The sequence below is a fragment of the Mobula hypostoma genome, chromosome 27, assembly GCF_963921235.1.
Source record: "Mobula hypostoma chromosome 27, sMobHyp1.1, whole genome shotgun sequence".
Lineage (NCBI taxonomy): Eukaryota > Metazoa > Chordata > Chondrichthyes > Myliobatiformes > Myliobatidae > Mobula > Mobula hypostoma.
This window is the reverse complement of record NC_086123.1, coordinates 20,422,556-20,445,851: the sequence shown is the minus strand read 5'-3', so window position 1 is coordinate 20,445,851 and position 23,296 is coordinate 20,422,556. Positions and strand designations below refer to the sequence as shown.

The 23,296-nt window shown below is 41.5% G+C and overlaps 1 protein-coding gene across 3 annotated transcripts in view; it reads right to left on the bottom strand.

Annotated features, from left to right (window-relative positions):
* Positions 1-23,296, bottom strand: part of LOC134338504 (sarcoplasmic/endoplasmic reticulum calcium ATPase 2) — a 103,976-nt gene that overhangs the window by 23,930 nt on the left and 56,750 nt on the right. For 2 of the 3 annotated variants that reach the window (XR_010016232.1, XM_063034370.1), the window contains exons 6-9: positions 17,676-17,756; positions 16,327-16,412; positions 9,303-9,767; positions 7,799-7,887 (exon numbers count right to left, since the gene is read on the bottom strand). Coding sequence is in view for 1 of the 3 variants with exons in the window: in XM_063034370.1 (XP_062890440.1) it covers positions 7,799-7,887; positions 9,303-9,767; positions 16,327-16,412; positions 17,676-17,756 (721 nt within the window). In the remaining 2 variants the exon portion in view is untranslated. Of the gene's footprint in view, positions 1-7,798; positions 7,888-9,302; positions 9,768-16,326; positions 16,413-17,675; positions 17,757-17,847; positions 18,037-23,296 lie in introns of those variants that run through there. The other variant, XR_010016233.1, reaches the window with a different exon arrangement.

Sequence of the window (23,296 nt, the reverse complement as noted above, 5' to 3'; positions counted from 1 at the left end):
TACACCTCCCCATCACTTTCCCCACCATATATTAACAGATGGAGTGAGACAGATTATGTTGTTAGCATCACTTTGGTAACTGTGATTGAAATGATTCAAACGTTGCTGTGGAAAACGGACATGGATTTGAGAGGCAACAGCTCATTCAAAGACCTAAGAATGTCAGCATGTAGAGAGGCAAAAAAAAAAGAGACGTTATCCAACAACTTATGAGTAGAGTTTTTTTTGTACGTGACTGGGAAATGTGTGGGGGGGGGCGCTGAAGATAAGATGCTGAGGAGAGAAATTTTTAGAAAATTAATACAGATTATAAACAAAAATACAATTATCTTAACCTCAGACCCATGTGGTCACTTTGTATTATTGATTTGGTTATAATATTTCAGCTTACAAGATTGTATTTTAACAGCAACACGGGTTATTTACACAGAAATGATGTTGAAGTCAGCTGCCTCATCCACCGTAGTCGGTTACGCGCAGGATGTGTTTCAGTTATTTGTGATCGTTTGGTGTAAATCAGATGTGTCTACCCCTTGGGAAGGCAAGAGTTTGAAGAACATACACAGAACTGTGCTCAATCGTCTTCTCCCAGTAAAAGAAAATATCGGAGAAACTAACCAGGCACATTCATAACAAATCCGAATGCATTTCTGACAGCCATATTTTTAAGAAGTCAGCTTGAAATTGATACAATAATAGTGAATTAGTTCTACCTCAGCAATTGAAAAAGTAAAATTCTTCAACCTTAATCTAGTGACACTGCAGAGTCCTACAAAAACATTTCCTCATTAATTAGAAATCCACTCACATGGACCAGATTGGGCCAGCATTGATAATGGTTTTTAATTTACAATCGAATTATCTAACTCAAATTTCATTTGCGGATATTGCAAAAGATCAAGGTAAACAAATGATATTTAATTTTCAGCACTGCTTTCATCTAATGTTAATATTCAAAAAGCAAATTTTAAGTACTCAATTAATTAAAAAGGGCATAAAGAGTAAGGCAAGAAATATTGATGTTATTTTTCTAGAAAGGAAGAATTTTTACTAGCTGCCATGCACCAAAAATCCCAGCCAGCTGGTTAGGCTGAAGTGTTAAGCTTCAGTTAATCTGTTAAACAGTAAAATAACTCTCATCATTTTCTTCCTGCATTATAATGTCATTCTTCTATGCGACAAAAAGGTGAGAATTCAATTTCCTCCTCAGAGGAACAGAGACACAAGACACCAGGCTGATACAGGAAGGGATGCTGCACATTTCAGGATGCTATGTCAGATACGACATTGAACTAAAAGTTTCCAGCCCTGCAGAAATGTATGAAAGTTCACATAACACTGAACAACTAAGTTCCCCCTCCCCCCTGACTATCCTAATTTCCTTTATCGAAAATAAAAACAAATCTAGTTCTCATCTCTCTGTTGTTAGTGGGATGTTGCTGGGATGTTCTTTTTATTACAGACCTCACTGGTGATTAAGGATGTCTGGTTTTCTTCAAGATGATATACAAATGCAAATACTTTATTTATCATTGGATGAGGTAGAAATATGACAACTTCACTTAAATTATTTTTTCATTTGCCTGATAATTTCTATTACACCAAAAGTGAAGAGCATATTAGGATTAGTAGGGTGATTGGCCAGATTTAGTTAAAACTCCCAAAAGTGTTAAAATTATAGCAATCATTTTCAGTTCAAATCATTATCGTGTTCAAAAGTGAAATGCAAAACAGCTAGAACTTTGGATTTAGGTCAAAGATGACTTACATGCATTGATACAGATCCCAACCACAATAAACAGGACAAATCTAAAACAAGAGAAGTGGGAGGTGTTCAGAAAGGAATATAAACTAATTTAAGATCAGTTTATACCCATACAGGGAAGAATTCTGTCAAAAAGTTCCACAGCTGAGGGTGACTGAAGGGGACAAGACAACATGAAATTAAAAGAAAGTAGGACAAGTCTAACACAGACCCTGGCAATTGAGGGAAGTGCTACACTACACGACAAGATAACACTACACTTTCAAAAGCTGCAAGAAAACTAGTGTGGGAAGGGCAGAAACTTTGAATAACTATCAAGGGCTGTTTGTGGGATTTGCTGTTGCTTGGTGGAGGGTGTTGATGCTAGCTGCTGGAACAAGTGCGGGGGGGGGAGTTGATGCTTCTGCGTGGGGGGATGGGGGTTCTTCGGGGTTTAACGTTTTTCAGTCATTCATTCTTTGAGGTTTTCTTTTTTTCGTGGATGTCTGCGAAGAGCAAGAATTTCAGGCTGAATACTGTACACATTCTCTGATATTAAAAGGGAACCACAGAACCACTTTCATGACAGTACTTGCTGCACGTAAGCTGACAAGAACTTGCTAAAGTTAACACAAGCAAAATAAATAGTAATAAATGACTAGCACCAGATGGTTCCTGACCCAGAATTTAAAAAGCAGCAGATAAGAACACTAGAAGATTACTTTTAGGATATTAATACAATTCCCCTGAATCCAGAAACTGTTCTGGAAAACTACATACATGATTCAAACACTTCAGAAAGATAAAGCAGGAAAGCAAACTATAGATTAGCGAGAGCCTTGTGCCTTATTATCAGGAAATAACAGCAGTTCATAATTATGGAGAGAATAAACTAGATAGGTAAACCTTTCAGCAGAGTGTTAGCCCAAGGGCAGAACACACCTGACAAACTGGAATTTGTAAGTGAGCTATTCAAGAGAACAGTTTTAAATATTTTAGATGTTTAGAAGAATGGTGAATAAAGATCCTCACAAGAAGAAAAAAAAAATAGGTAAAGACAAAACTTGAGGAATTAGGACAACTTATTGGCCTGGTTAGGAATTAGGCTGAGCAGCAGGAGAAAGATAATAATTGACTGGTATTTAAGCCGGCAGGATACGACAAGCCACATTCCACTAGGATCCACGTTGGTGTGGCAACTATTCACTTCTACTAACTTCAATAACATACATGTCCACATATCCTTATTAACTTATCTACCAGAGAACTCCCAACAGCTTTTTGCCATCACCCTATCAGAGACATACTATCCCTTCCCCATCCTCTTTGCTATTTAAAACACATTTTCCACCTCTCCTAGTTCTGAGAAAGGATAGAAACATAGAAAATAGGTGCAGGAGTAGGCCATTTTGAGCCTGCACCGCCATTCAGTACGATCATGGCTGATCATTCAACTCAGAACCCTGTACCTGCCTTCCCTCCATACCCCCTGACCCCCATAGCCACAAGGGCCTTATCTAACTCCCTCTTAAATATAGCCAATGAACTGGCCTCATCTATTTCCTGTGGCAGAGAATTCCACAGATTCACCACTCTCTGTGTGAAGAAGTTTTTCCTCATCTCGATCCTAAAAGGCTTCCCCTTTATCCTCAAACTGTGACCCCTCGTTCTGGACTTCCCCAACATCGGGAACAATCTTCCTACATCTAGCCTGTCCAATCCCTTTACAATTTTATATGTTTCAATAAGATCCCCCCTCAATCTTCTAAATTCCAGAGAGTATAAGCCTAGCCGATCCAGTCTTCCATCATATGAAAGTCCTGCCACCCTAGAAATCAATCCGGTGAACCTTCTTTGTACTCCCTCTATGGCAAGGATGTCTTTCCTCAGATTAGGGGACCAAAACTGCACACAATACTCCAGGTGTGGTCTCACCAAGGCCTTGTACAACTGCTGTAGTACCTCCCTGCTCCTGTACTCGAATCCTCTTGCTATGAATGCCAGCATACCATTCGCCTTTTTCACCGCCTGCTGTACCTGCATGCCCACTTTCAATGACTGGTGTACAATGACACCCAGGTCTTGTTGCACCTCCCCTATTCCTAATCGGCCACCATTCAGATAATAATCTGTTTTCCTGTTCTTGCCACCAAAGTGGATAACCTCACATTTATCCACATTAAATTGCATCTGCCATGAATTTGCCCACTCACCCAACCTATCCAAGTCACCCTGCATCCTCTTAGCATCCTCCTCAAAGCTAACACTGCCGCCCAGCTTTGTGTCATCCGCAAACTTGGAGATGCTGCATTTAATTCCCTCATCCAAGTCATTAATATATATTGTAAACAACTGGGGTCCCAGCACTGAGCCTTGCGGTACCCCACTGAGTCACCGCCTGCCATTCTGAAAAGGTCCCGTTTATTCCCACTCTTTGCTTCCTGTCTGCTAACCAATTCTCCACCCACACCAATACCTTACCCCCAATACCGTGTGCTTTAAGTTTGCACACTAATCTCCTGTGTGGGACCTTGTCAAAAGCCTTCTGAAAATCCAGATATACCACATCCACTGGTTCTCCCCTATCCACACTACTAGTTACATCCTCAAAAAATTCTATGAGATTCGTCAGACATGATTTTCCTTTCACAAGTCCATGCTGACTTCGACTGATGATTTCACCGCTTTCCAAATGTGCTGTTATCATATCTTTGATAACTGACTCTAGCATTTTCCCCACCACCGATATCAGGCTCACTGGTCTATAATTCCCCAGTTTCTCTCTCCCTCCTTTTTTAAAAAGCAGGGTTACATTAGCCACCCTCCAATCCTCAGGAACTAATCCAGAATCTAAAGAGTTTTGAAAAATTATCACTAATGCATCCACTATTTCTTGTGCTACTTCCTTAAGCACTCTGGGATGCAGACCATCTGGCCCGGAGGATTTATCTGCCTTCAATCCCTTCAATTTACCTAACACCACTTCCCTACTAACATGTATTTCCCTCACTTCCTCCACCTCACTAGACCCTCGGTCCCCTACTATTTCCGGAAGATTATTTGTGTCCTCTTTAGTGAAGACAGAACCAAAGTAGTTATTCAGTTGGTCTGCCATGTCCTTGTTTCCCATGATCAATTCACCTGTTTCTGACTATAAGGGACCTATATTTGTCTTAACCAATCTTTTTCTTTTCACATATCTATAAAAGCTTTTACAGTCAGTTTTTACGTTCCCTACCAGCTTTCTCTCATAATCTTTTTTTCCCTTTCCTAATTAAGCCCTTTTTCCTCCTCTGCTGGACTCTGAATTTCTCCCAGTCCGCAGGTGAGCCGCTTTTTCTGGCTAATTTGTATGCTTCTTCTTTGGAATTGATACTATCCCTAATTTCCCTTGTCAGCCACGGGTGCACTACCTTCCCTGGTTTATTCCTTTGCCAAACTGGGATGAACAATTGCTGCAGTTCATCCATGCGATCTTTAAATGCTTGCCATTGCATATCCACCATCAACCCTTTAAGTGTCATTTGCCAGTCTATCTTAGCTAATTCAAGTCTCATACCTTCAAAGTTACCCTTCTTTAAGTTCAGAACATTTGTTACTGAATTAACTATGTCACTCTCCATCTTAATGAAGAATTCCACCATATTATGGTCACTCTTACCCAAAGGGCCTCGCACGACAAGATTGCTAACTAACCCTTCCTCATTGCTCAATACCCAGTCCATCTTCTGAAACAGATGCTGCCTGGCATACCAGTTCCAGCACACTTTTTTTTTCAAAAAAGCTCCACCTAGCCTAGTACGTTGATGACAAAGATAGGCAGTGTGATCATTTTTATGTCAGCAAGAAATTACAAACACCTATCAACATGTTTGACAAAATACTCACAGCAAATTTAAAATCTGGAAACAGTGAGGTCAACCACATTATATTTTTAAAAAATTTAAAGTATTTGCTAAGTAAAAAGTTAGAAGCAACAGAGGTTGAAAGAGCTGATGGGACATTTACACAACTAATTAAACAGTACATATTCACCGTTCAATATATTTACAAATGTTTGTATAATACAGTTGTACAACAATTGGGTGCCTGGGTGGAGATTCATCTCTACCAAAGGAGGTGCAATGTGCTCGGTGCTCCTTCCCTCTGCTGGCCCGCAGATCACCCTTGGGCAAGGTGTAGCACCTGCTTAGCCCCCTGATCAGGGTCATGTGAAGCCATGGGAGCAGGTTGTATGAGCAGCTAGTGCACATCATAAGTCCTGGTTATGCGGCCACTGACGCCAGGCAGACAGTCTCTAAAGAGTATTGATAATGGCTGCGGTCACCCCTCTTGTAAAGACACTGCCCAGAAGATGGCAATGGCAAACCACTTCTGCAGAAAAATTTGCCAAGAACAATCATGGTCATGGATGGACCATGATAGCCCACGTCATACCACATGGCGTATAATGACGATAAAAATGTTCGTTGAAAAAGAGCAGTTCTAGCCACTACTCATTGACTTTGGGGACAGATGGGTTGACACGACGTGTCATTGGAGGGAGTGCAGATTACAAGGTCGCACAAGTGGAGGGAGTGCAGATCACAAGGTCGCACAAATGGAGGGAGTGCAGATCACAAGGTCGCACAAGTGGAGGGAGTGCAGATCACAAGGTCGCACAAGTGGAGAGAGTGCAGATCACAAGGTCGCACAAGTGGAGGGAGTGCAGATTACAAGGTCGCACAGGTGGAGGGAGTGCAGATTACAAGGTCCCACAGGTGGAGAGAGTGCAGATCACAAGGTCGCACAAGTGGAGGGAGTGCAGATCACAAGGTCCCACAGGTGGAGGGAGTGCAGATCACAAGGTCACACAAGTGGAGGGAGTGCAGATCACAAGGCCGCACAAGTGGAGGGAGTGCAGATCACAAGGCCGCACAAGTGGAGGGAGTGCAGATCACAAGGTCGCACAAGTGGAGGGAGTGCAGATCACAAGGTCGCACAAGTGGAGGGAGTGCAGATCACAAGGTCGCACAAGTGGAGGGAGTGCAGATCACAAGGCCGCACAAGTGGAGGGAGTGCAGATCACAAGGTCGCACAAGTGGAGGGAGTGCAGATCACAAGGTCGCACAAGTGGAGGGAGTGCAGATCACAAGGTCGCACAAGTGGAGGGAGTGCAGATCACAAGGTCGCACAAGTTAAGGGTATTCCTTTTGATTTATTTGATCAATGTATCCAATATATCAGGTGGAAAAGATAGAGAGAAAAACTACTGTTGGTTGGTACATGGCCTAAAAATTAGAGCTGGATATTATAGGAGTAAGATTCAGAAATATTGCCAAATACAGAGAAATTTAGAACTGTTCTGAAAGTATAAACTGGTGCATGGTCACCTTAGCTCATTTGATAACATTTACCAAAAGCAATAAGGAATACAGAAGTAGATTACAATCTTTTTGAGAATGCCAGAATATTGAATTGATGGACCAAGTAAGCCTACTGCAATCCTATTTTGGCAGTAGTCTTTAAGATACCACACCTTGTCAAAAATATTTAAAATTAGCAAAGGCAGAGTCACCTCCAGGAGCTTGTTGAAATATGCAGCCTGAGTAGAGATTTTTTGGGCTTCTGGGGACAATGCAAGACTCAAACATACATAATATAGAGCTACAGCCAAACTATCTGGTCTTCACTAGTTTGTTGTTCCTAATGGACAGCTGGTTACAGATATGTGTGTCAACAGATCTCCAATTACACAAGCATTATCCTGTTATTGGACCAAGAGAGATATTAGAAAGAGGGAACAAAGATGCTTTGTGTTCCATGTGCTTCACTCTACCCCAAACAAAATGGCATCATGTTGCAGGCAATCTTAGCAAAGCTTCATCATAAGCACATCATCAAATATCATCCTTTTTTTAGCCTCACTTATCCAATGTACACACTGTTGCCAGAATATATGTGCACACATGCAAACACTCTTTAAAAAAAAACAGAACAAAAAGTTATGACACAAAGTGCTGAAACATACTTTTTCAATTGCTTGTTGAAAAAGATTTAAGGAGATGTACTTACACTTGTCCTTCAGGGCTGTAGGTGCTGCCACTGATTCCAAATTCCTTCAGCCAACACTGGTCACCTTCAACTTTGTCGACAATGAACATCTAGGAGAATGACAAAGTAGCAGACACTCTAGGTGAAGAATAGCACACCAGTTGTTGGGTCACTGCAAGCTGAGGTGGCTAGCAAGATATAAACTCAAGTTTTGCTTACTGTTCAACTGATGAACAAGCTTTACACAACGTGACTCTGTGGTGGAAGAGTGACATCAGACCTGAATAATGTCCACTGCATTGTCTTGCATCCAAAGTTGTTGTTTTTTTTTGAAAACGTACAATAAATGAATTTCATTCTAATCTAATATATACAGCTGGGGGCTACTGCATAGGATCAAAGTAAGCTGCAGAGAGTTGTAAGCTTAATCAGCTCCATTATGAGCAGGAGCCTCTGCAGAACCCAGGACATCTTTGAGGAGCAGTGTCTCAGAAAGGTGGCATCCATCATTAAGAACCCCCATAACCCAGGTCATGCCCCCTTCTCATTGCTATCATCAGGAAGGAGGTACAGAAGCTTGAAGGCACACACTCAATGATTCAGGAACAACTTCTTCCCCTCTGTTATTGGATTTCTGAATGGACATTGAACCTATGAATGCTATCTCACTTTTTTGAATTTCTGATTTTGTACTACTTAGTTAATTTGACTATTGTAATTCAGTTTTCTCCTATTATCACGTATTGCATTGAACTGCTGCTGCCAAGTCAACAAATTTCACGACATATGTTGGTGATAATAAACCTGATTCTGATTTAAAATAATTAAATGCCTCATGACAGTAGGCAATGAATGCACTGTCAATCTCGTTGTGTGGGCCAAAAGATTTTTCTTCTCCTCCCCCTCTCAAACAGCATTGGACTAAAGAAAACATATTCCCAGAGGAGTCCATTTTTAGTCCACGCGGCAAACAATCAGGTTGCTTTAACAGCCAATTCCAAATGTCTGACAGCACACGTAAATCCAGCACATATCCTACAAGCTGTAAAAGGCACGGCAAGGACAAATATGTGGAAACTGTTTGAACACTTCAAACTGCTTTAACATTACAATATTTATCACAAGCATATGCTATTTGTAAAAAAAAAGGGGGGGAATCATTTCCATTTAAAATTTCAGTCCCTTAATAACCTCAATACAGTGAGCATGTACAATAACGTTTACAAAACTAATCTTGGTAAACATCTGAAATGCATTTCATCATGATTTCACATATTTGCATGATGCCTTTGAAATTCTCCCAGAGGATATCACGCAAGACTAAGGGTTTATGCAGAAACCAGAAGACAGACAGGGATAAAGATTACTCAGGATAAAAATGCAGAGGGATAAACTTCCTAAATATTACAAGCCAAGCAACTGAGGAGCTTCTCTTGCCATCCTACCAAATAATTTGAGCAGAAAGCAGCATATTTTTCTACTCTTCCACCTGAATTTTTTCTTAAAAATGACCGAAAGCACTTACCCGGCAGACAGACATCTGGTTTGTAGTGAGAGTACCAGTTTTGTCAGAGCAGATAACAGAGGTACAGCCCAATGTTTCCACCGATGGCAGACTCCGGACAATGGCATTCTTCTTTGCCATACGCCTCGTTCCAAGGGCCAGGCAGGTAGTTATGACGGCTGGCAAACCCTCAGGGATTGCAGCCACTGCCAAAGCAACTGCAATCTTAAAGTAATAGATGGCGCCACGAATCCAGGAGCCCCCATGTACGGGGTCGTTGAAGTGGCCAATGTTTATGATCCAAACAGCAATGCAGATCAGCGAAATCACCTTGGAGAGCTGTTCACCAAACTCATCAAGCTTCTGCTGAAGTGGAGTCCTCTCCTGCTCAGTTGCTGCCATCTCATCACGAATTTTGCCGATCTCTGTACCCGTGCCAGTCGCAACAGCTACTCCAATTGCCCTACCAGCTGCAATGTTTGTACCCTGAAATTGAGAGAATAAAAATCACCTTGATATGAAAAATTACCATGTTAATTGCACAGGTGTCTGGAAATTCACATTAGTTTAATTACCATTTGTCAAAGGAGGATTAAGGTTTCAGCTGAAGCACTCCATCAGAACAATTCTGCTTTCTGATTCGTTGATTAATATTTTAAATATTCAGGGATTTTCTTTTCATCTTTATTATTTGCTAAACAGATATAGTTCAAGGAACCAAGAATGACTAGGCCAGCTAACAATATGTGTATTCAGTCCACCTGGTGCATTTATAAAGAAAACTGCTGTAAACATCATTTTGTCTTTGACAACACAAGTTATGAATGCAGCTAATCTTTTCCCCTCAGGCCAGGAGGCTGATGGATCTGCAAGGAATGGGGGACCTATCCTTCAGTTCCCCTCTCTCCTCACCCGAAGTCAATACTGTGTGTGTGTGTGTGTGTGTGTGTGTGTGTGTGTGTGTGTGTGTGTGTGTGTGTGTGTGTGTTAGTTACTTCTAGTTATTGGCAAGAGGCAAAGTATGAATATACTGTATAGCGGAATTAAAATCAGCTTTACTAACAACAATAGCACATAAATTTAGGTGGTGTACACTATTAATTACAAGAGACTGATTTTTGGGAGGCAGATTGCAACTCACCAATATTAGTGCAAATTCAACAGGGATTAATTTCAAGGCAAGTATTCCTGCTAAATTTTAAAGATTTACCAACAACAAAGCCCAGACATTCTTCGCCCCCGAAGTTCATCCACAAAATTCAACACTTGCAAATATCTGGTACTTATCTTAGACTAACATAGGGTAGCCAACCACCCAAAGATGACCTATTAAACTGTGTCATTCACGTCGCATTTAAATGTTGTTTAGAGGTCACTCATTCACTCGCTGTCTTTAACCTGAAGAAAAGAAAAACTGGCGGAAAACATTTTTAGGCGTGCCCGGGTCGAGCAAGCCGGTGAAACTACACTTGTTGAAGTGGATTCTCCAGGAGCCTGATCTCTGTGCTCACACCACCAAGTCCGTGTCCAGCCCCGAGTGGGACTTCCTGAACAAAATCGCCTCCAAAGCCCTTTCGCATTGTCAAAAATGTTACAAATTTGCCCTGAAACCTTCCCTGAACTGTTGCAGGCTCACGGTGACAGGGCTATTATTTTTTTAAACTTCAACCAACACAGGCTCATTTGATAATCCCTTTTTAACACTTCATCTCCTTTCAGAGGTTTGCTCGGCTTCCCATTGCCTTGCCCTGCCAGCTTATACTCTCCTTAATAGCTCATGCAAAATTTGGTGGACATTCTTGTCTTGTTGAGCCCTTACTCAAAACCAATGCTAATACCCTAGGCACCTAAAACCTTCCCTCTTGCACCATGTTCCCAACCATCCAGTCATCAACAATATCCTCCAACTTCTGGACTCGTTAGTGCACAGCATCACAAGCCATCTGAAGATTGCTGCCTTTTTCCCCAATATTTTTAATAAAATTTCATATAGACAAATACAGAATTCATAAGGATACTTATTATAAACCAAAATAAGGTAGGACAAAATGCACTATATATGAATCACACTGATACAATCACGGTATCCCATATTCATGATCAATCAAATAAAATAAATTGAATTATGAAATACAATAATATGGTTAATTATATCATTAAAAAAATCTACACCCACTACCAAGACAAAGCTGGTTGGTTAAAAAAGAGAAAAGAGTACTTTACCATATAGTATTTTATAATAATAGATATTATTAAAATATGATCTATATTTTAATACTTTAATAACAATTCAAAGATTTTCAAAATAGTTCAGAAAGGGTCCCCATTGCGTTTGAAAATCTTGATTAGAATCAGAAATCGAACAATGAATCTTCTCTAAATTTGAACATGACATAACATCGCATAACCACTGAGCATGAGTGTGGGGGGGGGGGCAACCTCCTTCCATTTAAGCAAGATCGCCCTCCTAGCCATAAGAGAAATATAAGCCAGTACCCACAATTGAGAAGGTTCCAAAATGATAGCTCGTTCCTCAACAATACCAAATAAGGCAGTCAAGGATTGAGCCTAAAATTAACTTTTAAAAGTACAGAAAAAGTTTGGAATACATCTTTCCAATATTTTTCAAGGCTCGAACATGACCAAAACATATGAATTAATGAAGCCTCTCCATTATTACATCTGTCACAGTAAGGAGGTATATCTGCAGAAACATGAGAGAGCTTGTCTTTAGACATATGAGTCCTATGTACCACTTTAACTTGTAGGAGGGAAGAAGATTGCTACCTTTTAAGTCCAACTTCTATCTAAACCCTTATCCTGACTCCTTAAGATCTGCTGTAACACCTCTATCCTATTCCTATTGGCAATGGTATGCCCCACAACCTATGACAATTCACTTTTTCCCATGCAGAACATACTGCTGCTATCCAGTGGTACCATCTTCTCTGCCATCCTGGAATCCCCCCTCACCCCACCCCTCAACTACCATCAGCTGTTATTATTGCTCCCCTGGCTTTTCCCCCCCTCACTCCCTGCACAATCAAACCACCCATGGTGTTATGGTCTTGGCCCTGGCTGCACTCTCCAGAGGAGCCCTTTACCCCGAACGTATTAGGGTCACAGAGAAAGTGCCCTCGATTTTCTCAGCAGTTACCTCCCTGCTCTTCAATCTGTCTCTGTCCGCACTCTTCAGCTGCCTGACAGGTCCCATCCGTAATTGCAGATGTTCGCACTGACAGTGCTGCTCTTACTCCTCAGCAGATGACATTTCCTGAACGTTTATCTATTATTTATTTATTCAGGCCGTGCCGCCCACCAATCCCCCGATTTAATCATCTTTGGACTGTGGGAGGAAACTGGAGTGCCCGGAAGAAACCCACACGGTCACGGGGAGAACGTGCAAACTCCTTACAGGGAGCAGTGGGAATTGAACCCAGGTCACCTGTACTGTAAACTGATGTGCTAACCACTACGCTACCCATGGGAAACACCCAAGGGGGTGCCGAATGTACGCTTCTCAAGCCTGACTTGCCCTGACACTTCTTTCTATGTAGCTCAAGGAGAAACCTAAACAATTTAATTTTTTTTTAAATATGCATACACCGTAACTTATACCTCCAAGACTCCACTCAAAGTTTACACTTCAGACACCCTGCAGTCAAAGGGCAGATTTGCAGAACCCACATTCCAACATGTCTGAAGTCAGCTGGGTCACTTAGCAAGTCCTGTTAAATAACCCAATGTCTTGCAAACTTAAATTTCTTTTTTAAAACTTACTTTCTTACCACTCCAAATGAAAACTCAGATAAAGAAAGTCTAACACTAAGGCACAATCAAACAAATATTTCGAAGAAATCCTGGAACCACGTAACTGGAGAATCCTCCCCCAACTACAGGTTCAGCTGGAATTGTCTTTCTTCCTTGATCTCTGCACAAACAGACTACCCTGCAAGGTCATTACTCTATAGAATTTAATCATCAGGGATGTGCCAAAATAGGTTTATATTCCCAGGTACAAATTCGAGCAAACTGACTTCAATTAGATTAGATTAGATTATGAGGACACGCAGTCCTCTTTTATTGTCATTTAGTAATGCATGCATTAAGAAATTATACAATGTTTTTCCAGAATGATATCACAGAAACACATGACAAACCGACTGAAAAACTGACAAAAACCACATAATTATAACACATAGTCACAACAGTGAAAAGCAATACCATAATTTGATAAGAACAGACCATAGGCACGGTAAAATCTCAAAGTCTCTCGAAAGTCCCATCATCTCACGCAGATGGTAAACCTCCAGCGCTGCAAACTTGCCGATGCAGCATCCCGGAAGCATCCGACCACAGTCCGACTCCGAGCCCGTCCGAAAACTCCGAGCCTCCGACCAGCTTCCAACACCGAAACACCGAGCACCCACCATCTCTGCCGAGCGCTTCGACCCCGGCCCTGGCAACAGGCAAGGCCGAGTATTTGGGGCCTTCCCTCCGGAGATTCTCGATCGCACAGTAGCAGTGGCAGCGAAGCGGGCATTTCAGAAGTTTCTCCAGATGTTCCTCCGTGCTTCTCACATCCGTCTCTATCAAATCAGGATTGTGCACGGCATCCTACTTCACAGATACAATATCATTCGGAACGGCCGCGTGCGCTGCGTCGTGCCGCCGTCTTCTCCTCCCATCCCATTAACCAGTTGTAACTGGTTATCCACAAAACTAGGTGCCTTGCAAGATTCATGGGTAGCACCTACAACTTACAAATGGTACTAACTGGATGGAACTCAAGAGGGTGGCACAATAGTGCAGTGGTTAGCACAACACTTTTACAGTACAGGTGACCTGGGTTCAATTCCCGTTGTTGCCGGTAAGGAGTTTGTACGCTCTCCCCTTCGAGTGATCCGGTTTCCTTCTCACGGTCCAAAGACGTGTCAGCTGGTAGGTTAATTGCTCATTGTAGATTATCCCAAGATTAGGCTAGGATTAGATCAGTGGATTACTGAGTGGCGTGGTTCAAAGGGCCTATTCTGACACTCTATCACAATAAATAAAAATCATTTGGCTGATACTGACCTAGATGTAAAAACTGAAAGGCGGTTCAAAACTCTGTCCTTACTCACTTAGTACAACACAAAATGCTAGGAACAAAAATTACCACTCGTCAATAATGAAATGAGAGGGCTCATTCCCCATTAAAATTGAAACAGCAGAATTTATGTTCTGCAATTGATATTCAGCACGGGTACTTGTTGCCTTCTGACAATATGAATTAGCCGCATCCACACTGAACTGCGAGGAGAGTTGTCCCGGACTGCAATCTGTCCGGCTCCTCGCACGCTTTCCATCCGGGCTGGGCTGAGCGTCGAGCTAGCAACTCAGCCTCGCTAAAAACAGACTAAAGTACTAAAGAAACAACAAGGTTTCCCCCCGATGCTCCACAAGGCGCAGAGAGGCACAAAAACATGAACATCAGCCTTTTCAGTGGTTTTCAAGCCCACAATATAAAATTAGAATGTGGCGCTTTCACCTGAAGGACTTGTTTACAAATCCAGCTGGAAGGAATGAAAGACCCTTCTGTAGACTGTCGAAGCCTTAAAAAACTATATATTTATTTGGGTAGCTACAATTCAAACTCCCCAGTGGATGAAATTGAAACCTGTAATCACATCAACAGAATAAAAATATCATACAATATATCAAGTGATTGCCAGAACGATGAAGACTTTTATACCAGTGGCGGAGGAAAGATTTCTTGTCTGATTTGGGTTGCATTCAAGTTGTGAAAACTTAAGAGCCACCAGATAGAAATGTGCAACTCTGTTTTGCTCTTTAATGAGGATTCAAATATTGATAAGTTCCACAATAAAACAGCTCGTGTTCTACAGCTTTTTGGAGTTAAATATTATTTTGGCTTGCCACCAACCTTTTTATGTTGTTGCTGTAGAAACGCATCCAGTCGGACAAAACCATTGAAAGGGCATCACAAAACAACACTTCTTTTAAGTGACTCCAGAGCTATTCTAACAGCAGATTTTCCAAATGTAGGGCTTATTGCAAGACTAAAGATAATCTGCCTGATTAAGGCTAGCAATTGGGAAGACTTATTATTTCTATGTGGTTGAAAGGCATACCTGTTTTGGAGATGCTACTGATAGTGGGCAGACCAGAAAGTTAGGAACAGGGATAACACAGAAGCATAATAGTTTCAGATGAAGCCACAGATCTCTAAAAGTTACACATCATCATTTTCATTCCCCTTCCTTGAATAAAGTGCAGCACCAAACATACATATTTTTAAAAAATGTTAACAAGCACATTATTTGAAAGCTGTCCAAAGGATTATGGCACCAGGTCAATCCTACAGTAGCAAATCCTGAGCCAAAACAATGAGGGCTAATGCCAAGAAATGAAGAGCTATGCTCTTCACACCACAGAGTAGCTTCTCTCCGAATGCAAAGACGGCAATGTTTAAGTGCAACAACTATTCTGTGCCACTGACTCCCGTTCCCTGCAGCAGGAAACTTTTAAAATCGAACTTCGCTTCCCCATATAGTCGTCGAACACTACAGCACAGAAACAGAATCTTCAGCCCATGTAGTCTGGAGCAAACTATTTTAGCCTAGTCCCATCGCTCTCCATACCCCTCCCATCCGTATACCTATCCAAGTTTCTCTTAAATATTGAAATCAAACCCGCACCTGCCACTTCTGCAGTCTTACCACCCTGAGCGAAGATCCCTCTCATGTTTCCCTTAAGCATTTCACCTTTCACCCTTAACCCACGACCTCTAGTTTTCGTCTCACCCAACATCAGTGAAAAAAGCCTGCTTGCATTTACCCTATCTGCACCACTCTGAGTTACTGAAGTACAGTAGCTATCTACAAATTTTAAATCATATAATTAGATAATATTCCAAAGTGATTTTAAATTGAACAGTGAAGAGTCATCAAATTGGGTTGCTTCAGGTAGAAAATGCGGCCCTTATATGTTTACATTCAACAGGTATCACGAGATTAAAAACTCAGACAGACAATTTACTTACTGAAAAGAGCATGTTCTTTTTATCCTGATTTACTGCACGAAGGTCAGGAACAGGGTCAGTGTGTTTGATGATAGATACAGATTCACCTAGGAATAAGAATAGATAATTATTTAGCTCTGTCTCCTTGATATAAGGTCTTCTATATTAGTTGCAGTCTGCACTGAAACACAAAAATCACTGCAAACCAGTTTAAGCAGATTTTAGCAACACACCTCATAACCACTGTTTGACCAAATCATTTCCTGTACTGAGACAGAACTCTCTGCAAAAGGTTAAAATAATTATTGAACACTGCTAAACCCAGAATAGCTTTTACTTCCCACATAAAAAACAAGTTTTTTTTAAAAAAGGGATAGTTTATTTTTACTTGCTTCAAAATTACTGAAAATATATTCTTGCTCTTTGGCCCATCTAGACTGTGCTGAAACTATTCAAACTCCCTACTCCCATTGTCCTGCACCAGGACCATCGCCCTCCATACCCCTACCATCCATGTACCTATCCAAACTTCGTTTAAATGTATCACTAGAGCTTGCATGCACCACTTGCGCTGGCAGCTCGTTCCACACTTTGGGCGGTGTCCTCTCATGTTCTTTGAACTGCATTTCTCCACTGGCGTCCTGAAATATCAGCCAAGTATTTTGTGGGAAGTTGACCTCCACTACTTGTGTCATTCATGCATCATCTCTCTATCATCTATACATCATTTATATCAACTGTTCTTGGCTGTGGACAAGATTCTTAATTTAACCAAGGGAAGTTAATGTTTCTTCTAAACTTTAAACCTAAAATAGGGAAACCCAAAAATCATTTCCTCCATTCACAATATATCCTAGGTAGTCACAAAAAAGAAAACTCAATGGCAAAAGTAAGTGTCAGTAAATCCAACACTGATATTATCCATTATTCTAATTCTGACTAATAAGCCAAGTACAAGTGTGAGAAAAAGCAAAAGTATGGTGCACCCTAATATCAGAGTAAAAAGCAGAGTCTTTTTTTTGAATATCTAGAAAGGAAACTTATAAAAACTGCTTGGTCATGACCAACTAATTTCAAATAAGCTTAGATGGTGACGAGTCTTGGCCGAATACAGGGTCTTCAAGAGTTTAAAAGAACAACTGAATGGACCAAACATTTGGAATGTTTCATAAAGCTTTAGAAGCTTCAGATCAGACTGTTACCGGATCTTAAGATCTACAGTTTTAATACACATAAAAGTTTAACCCTCAGTTAAGAAAAAGATCATACCAATACAAAACAGCATTCCAGTTACTAAAAAGGATACATCAAACTGAACTTATGCAAAAGTCAAAATAAAACCACTTGTAGCACAATTTCAAACACATTACCTGTAAGAATAGACTGATCTACTCTTAAGGTTGTTGATTTGATTGCAGTCAGTCTGATATCAGCAGGAACCTTATCCCCAACTGTGAAGAGAGAAACAAAGAAGCCACTAAATTTCAGAGCAATATCTGTGGTCTCCTTTGAGCTATATACAAGACGTGGTTAGGCAATTACCGTATTTGACATGAGGACACAGGCACAAACTCAGCCATTGCAGAGAAACAATGCTACATTTCAGAAACTCCTGATAATCTTTAAAGATTTGCATTGAAAACTCAATTTTCCTCATTCTGTCTGCATGCTTCACGCATCCCAGGGCAATGATGAAAGGATCATTTCAGTGCCGAACAAATATCCGCTCTCAACCTGAATCGGAAAAGCAGTATGATTGAATAGTGCTCAGCCCATTTCTATTTTATATAATCTTGCTCTATGCATGATGACAGCTCAACACGACAACATATTATACTTGAGAGACAATGATAAGGAAGTGTACTAACCCTCTGAAATTCAGATTCAACTTGCACTTACAATCAACTCAGCACACACTCACCTCAAAAATCTCACTGCAAAAATTCTGTATAGTGCTCTGTCCCTGATCAAAACATACCCGGTGGAATTATCATCCTACATGATAATTTGTAATGTTGAAATTGTACAAGGCATCGGTAAGGCCAAATTTGGAGTATTGTGTACAGTTCTGGTCACCAAACTATAGGAAAGATGTCAGTAAAATTGAGAGAGTACAGAGAAGATTTACTAGAATGTTACCTGGGTTTCATCTCCTAAGTTACAGAGAAAGGTTGAACAAGTTGGGTCTTTATTCTTTGAAGCGTAGAAGGTTGAGAGGGGACTTGATAGGGTATTTAAAATTATGAGGGGGATAGATAGAGTTGATGTGGATAGACTTTTCAACAAGAGGACATGAGTTGAGAGTTAAAGGGCAAAAGTTTAGGGGTAACATGAGGGGGAACTTCTTTACTTAGAGATTGGTAGCTGCGTGGAACAAGCTTCCAGCAGAAGTGGTTGATGCAGGTTCATTGTTGTCATTTAAAGTTAAGTTGAATAGACATATAGAAACATAGAAAATAGGTGCAGGAGTAGGCCATTCAGCTCTTCGAGCCTGCACCGCCATTCAGTATGATCATGGCTGATCATCCAACTCAGAACCCTGTACCAGCCTTCCCTCCATACCCCCTGATCCCTTTAGCCACAAGGGCCATATGGACAGGAAAGGAATGGAGGGTTATGGGCTGAGTGCAGGTCGATGGGACTAGGTGAGAGTAAGAGTTCGGCATGGACTAGAAGGGCCGAGATGGCCTGTTTCCGTGCTGTAGTTGTTATATGGTTATATGAGTATACAATCATGTTAAGTGATTACTAGAGAATACAATTTAATATATAAAGCCTAAATAATCTATTTTAGAAGTAACAAAGAACTACATGCATGGAATTGTAAAGGAGGAATTGCATCAAAATTATGAAACGGAAGACAACTATTTGTTGAATACTATGAAAAATTTTGAAGCACACAGAGCTTTAGAGCACGTGCTCACAGAAGAGGCCAAACAAAAGATAGTAAATACCACCGAAAGAAACAAAAGGAGAGAAGGAATGCAGCCACTGACATTCCAGAGGAAACAATCCAAGTTTACCCAACCACTCCTTAAAGCTATTACTCTCTAATTCGGGCCACATCCTGGTGAAACTTTTCTGCACCCTCTCCAATTCCATCTTTCCTGTAATGCAGTGAACAGAACTGCACAATATAATCCAAACGTGGCCTAATCAGAAGTTTTATACAGCTTCCCAACTTTTAATACTCAAAGCAACACACATAAAATGCTGGAGGAATTCAGCAGGTCAGGCAGCATCTATGGAAATGAATGAACAGTCGATATTTTGGGACCCGCGTTCGGCATTTATACTCAATACATTGACCAGTAAAAGTATACAACAGGCCTTCCTTACCATTTCTTTACCACTTGTGTCTCCGCTATGGACTTGCACCCCATGATCTCTCTTACTTTATATTTTAATGGTCCTTCGGTCCACTTGTATATGATGGCCAAAGTGCAACACCTCACACCTGTCTGGATTGAACCTCAGCTACCATCTCCTCGCCTATATTTCTAACTGATCAACATTCTGCTGTAGCCTTTGACAATCTTCCACACTATCTACAATAATACTAATGTTTGCGAACGTCCAAAATATTCAACTACATCCTTGAAACAGAACAAGAAAATGCAGGAAACCATCAGCAAGTCAGGCTTCATCAGTGGGAAAAGAAACAGAGAGTGCGCTTCAGGTTGAAGACCATTTGGCAGAAATGAAACAGAGGAAAAAGAGGCTCAATAAACTTCCGGGAGGATGAGGGGGATGAATGGGGGAAGAGGAATGTCTCTGATAGAATAAAGCCAGGGTGACCATGAGGATAAACTGTAAACAAGCGGCGAACGGGAGCAGTTTGAAGGAGAGGAAAGACAAAAGAACCTAGAGAATAGAACCAGTTCTGATGAAGGGTCTCCGCCTGAAATGTTTTCCACAAATGCTGCCTGACCCGCTGAGTTCCTCCAGCATTTCGTGTGTGTTACTCTAGAGAAAAGAATGTGGGAGTTCCCTACTGCAGAGCAGGACAGCAAAGGTGCAGCACCAACTGTGAAGAAAGCCCCCTACTCTTCTCGCATTATACTTATGACTGTGAGGCTAAGCACAGCTCCAATGCCATATTCAAGCTTGCCGATGACACCACTGTTGTAAGCGACTCAAAGTTGGCGACGAATCAGCATTTTGGGGGGTGGGGGGGGGGATTGAAAATCTGGCTGAGTGGTGCCACAACAACCTCTCACTCAACGTCAGCAGGACCAAGGAGTTGATTATTGACCAGGAGGAGGACACCAGAGGTCCATGAGCCAGTCCACATCAGTGGATGAGGTTGAGAAGGTCAGCAGTTCCTCGGTGTTACTCTTTTCAAAGGATCTGTCCTTGGTACAGCACACAAGTGCAATCATGTAGAAAGCACGGCAACAGTTCTACTTTCTTAGAAGTTTGTGAAGATTCAGCATGACATCTAAAACTGACCAACACCTGAAGATGTGCGGTGGAGAATACGTTGACCGGTTGTATCATGGCTTGGTATGGAAACGCCAATGCCCTTAAAATGAAAAGATCCTACAAAAAGTAGTAGATATGGCCCAGTCCATCATGGGTAAAGCCCACCCCACCATTGAGCACATCTACACGAGGCAGGAAAGCAGCATCCATCATCAAGGACACCCAATACCCAGGCCATGCTCTCTTCTTGCTGCCGCCATCATGAAGACACAGGAGCAGGTTCAGGAACAGTTATTATCCCACAACCATCAGGTCTTGAACTAGAATGGACAGCTACACTCAGTAGAGAACTCCAGGACATATTTGGTTGGAACACTCACCCCAACACTGAACTGATTCCCACAACCTACTGACTCACTTTCAAGGACTCCATCTCATGTTCTTGATTTATTAATTTCTTTTATTATTATGATATTTTGTAACTGAACAATTTGTCACTTGCACATTATTTATTTAGTTATTTGCCCATCCATTAATTCTATCACGTTTCTTGGATTTACTGTGTATGCCAGCAAGAAAATGAATCTCAGGACTGTATACGGCGACATAAATGCACTTCGATAATAAATTTACTCTGAATTTCAAAGAACAAGCCAATTGTGGCAGGCAAGGCATGTCCTCCAATCCAAGGCAAAAAAGGGAAAAAAATGCAAGACAAGATGGCATTATTGGTGGATGACTAACAGACAGGGAAATCAAGTTAAGTGGCAGAATTTCATATTCAGTCCAGATGCTTCAGTACGCCCAGCCAGAAAATTCAACATCAATTTCTCTAAATTCCTGTCATTTCTCCCCCTTTCCTCTCTTTTTTTCTCCGATACCTCATTCTGGTTATCTTCGCATCCTTCATCTTCTCTTGACCTGCCCATCACCTCCCTTTAGCTGCCCTATTAGATTTCTTCTTCTTCAGCCCTTTACCTCTTTAGCCTATCTCCTCCCAGCTTCTTAATTCGTCCCCACCTCCCACCTACCCTGTTGGCTGGAAAGGGCTGCAATCTACAAATCAGTGAGCAGGAATGACACAAGGGCAGTGAAAACGGACAAAGCATTTGTTCTTGCTATGTAATAGCAGGAATGAATACCGCCATTTTGTGAGACTGCCCTTGCAGCTGCCATTTTGTGAACTGATTATTGCTCCAGGATAACTTAACCAGAGCAAGTGAACAATGGACACAATGAGTTTTCTGCTTACACCATCTTCAGATAAGAAGCTCTTTATTCTGTAAAATGTGGGACCCAGCGTTTGGTTGACCCGGTTAAATTGGTTTGAACCTGTCTGAATTGGGGAAAAAAAAATGAAGGAAATATCTTAGGGCAGGACACGAGAGAAAAGGCCGTAAAGCAATGCTACTTGTAGCCCTGGGCAAAATCCAATGAGAGCTGATACAAATTAGTCAGATGACTTTGAGCCAACAAAATTGAAACATCGTAGACTGATCTAAGGACTAGAGTAAGAATGGAAGATTTTGGGAGTACCAGCAGTTACAACTTTGTGGAGACCAACAATTCTCTAAGTGGTTGACCCCACGTCAGAAACGTGGCAAATTACATTGAGGTCAAGAAGAACATCTGGCCAGCGTTGACTCTTTTTCCCCAGTTAATTACATTATCTCTTGACTGTCCATGGAGAGTTGGGGAAACCTAGTAGATACGCACAAAAGTATTTAGCTGTGTAAATTCATGTTAGTTAGCTGAGCCAATCAAGGTACATGTCAGTAAATATATATCCTCTCCGTGCCCAACTGATTGTTATTACTGAGGGTTTAATCCTTGTAACACCCCCCCCACCTGGTTTCACCCATCACCTGCCAGCTTGTATTCCTTCCCCCGCCTTCTATTTCTGGCTTGTTCCCCCTTCCTTTTCAGTCCTGATGAAGGGGCTTGGCCCAAAACTGTTTATTCCCCTCCCCTCCCCTTAGACGCTGCCTGACTTGCTGGGCTCCCCCAGCATTTTGTGTGTTTGCTCTAAGATTTCCAGCGTCACTTGCTTTGAGAATGCAATGCCACTCGTGAATTTGAGTTGGGCCTCACTGGGAAAGTACAGAAAAGCTACAGGCAGAGATCAGAGTGGGAGAGAGATGGAGAATTACACTGGCAGGCCACAGGAAGCTCAGGGTCACTTTGCAGATTAATCACAGGGGAAGTGCAAAGCACTTTTGGTCTCTCCAGTGAGCAGGAGACCACTTCCCATCTGGTCGAGTTGATTTTGTTTTGAAAAGAGAGTTTAATATGGAGGTCAACCAACTAGGACAGATGTAACAGAAGCTTCTGAATCAGAGTCATAATGTTCTGAATGTGAATCTTTAGGGCAGACAGCCTTTGATGTTTAAGGTTCAATCCAAGGTTAAATATTGCTGAAGTTTTGCATGCCCTGGCTAAACTAATCAAGGTGTAAGCAATATTAAACATTAAGCAACAGAATTTCCATTAGTTTATGACCGTAGTACCACAGCAGCGTACATAGGCAAGGGAAGAAGTGAGGGCCTAGGGTAGAAATGGCTGGTGA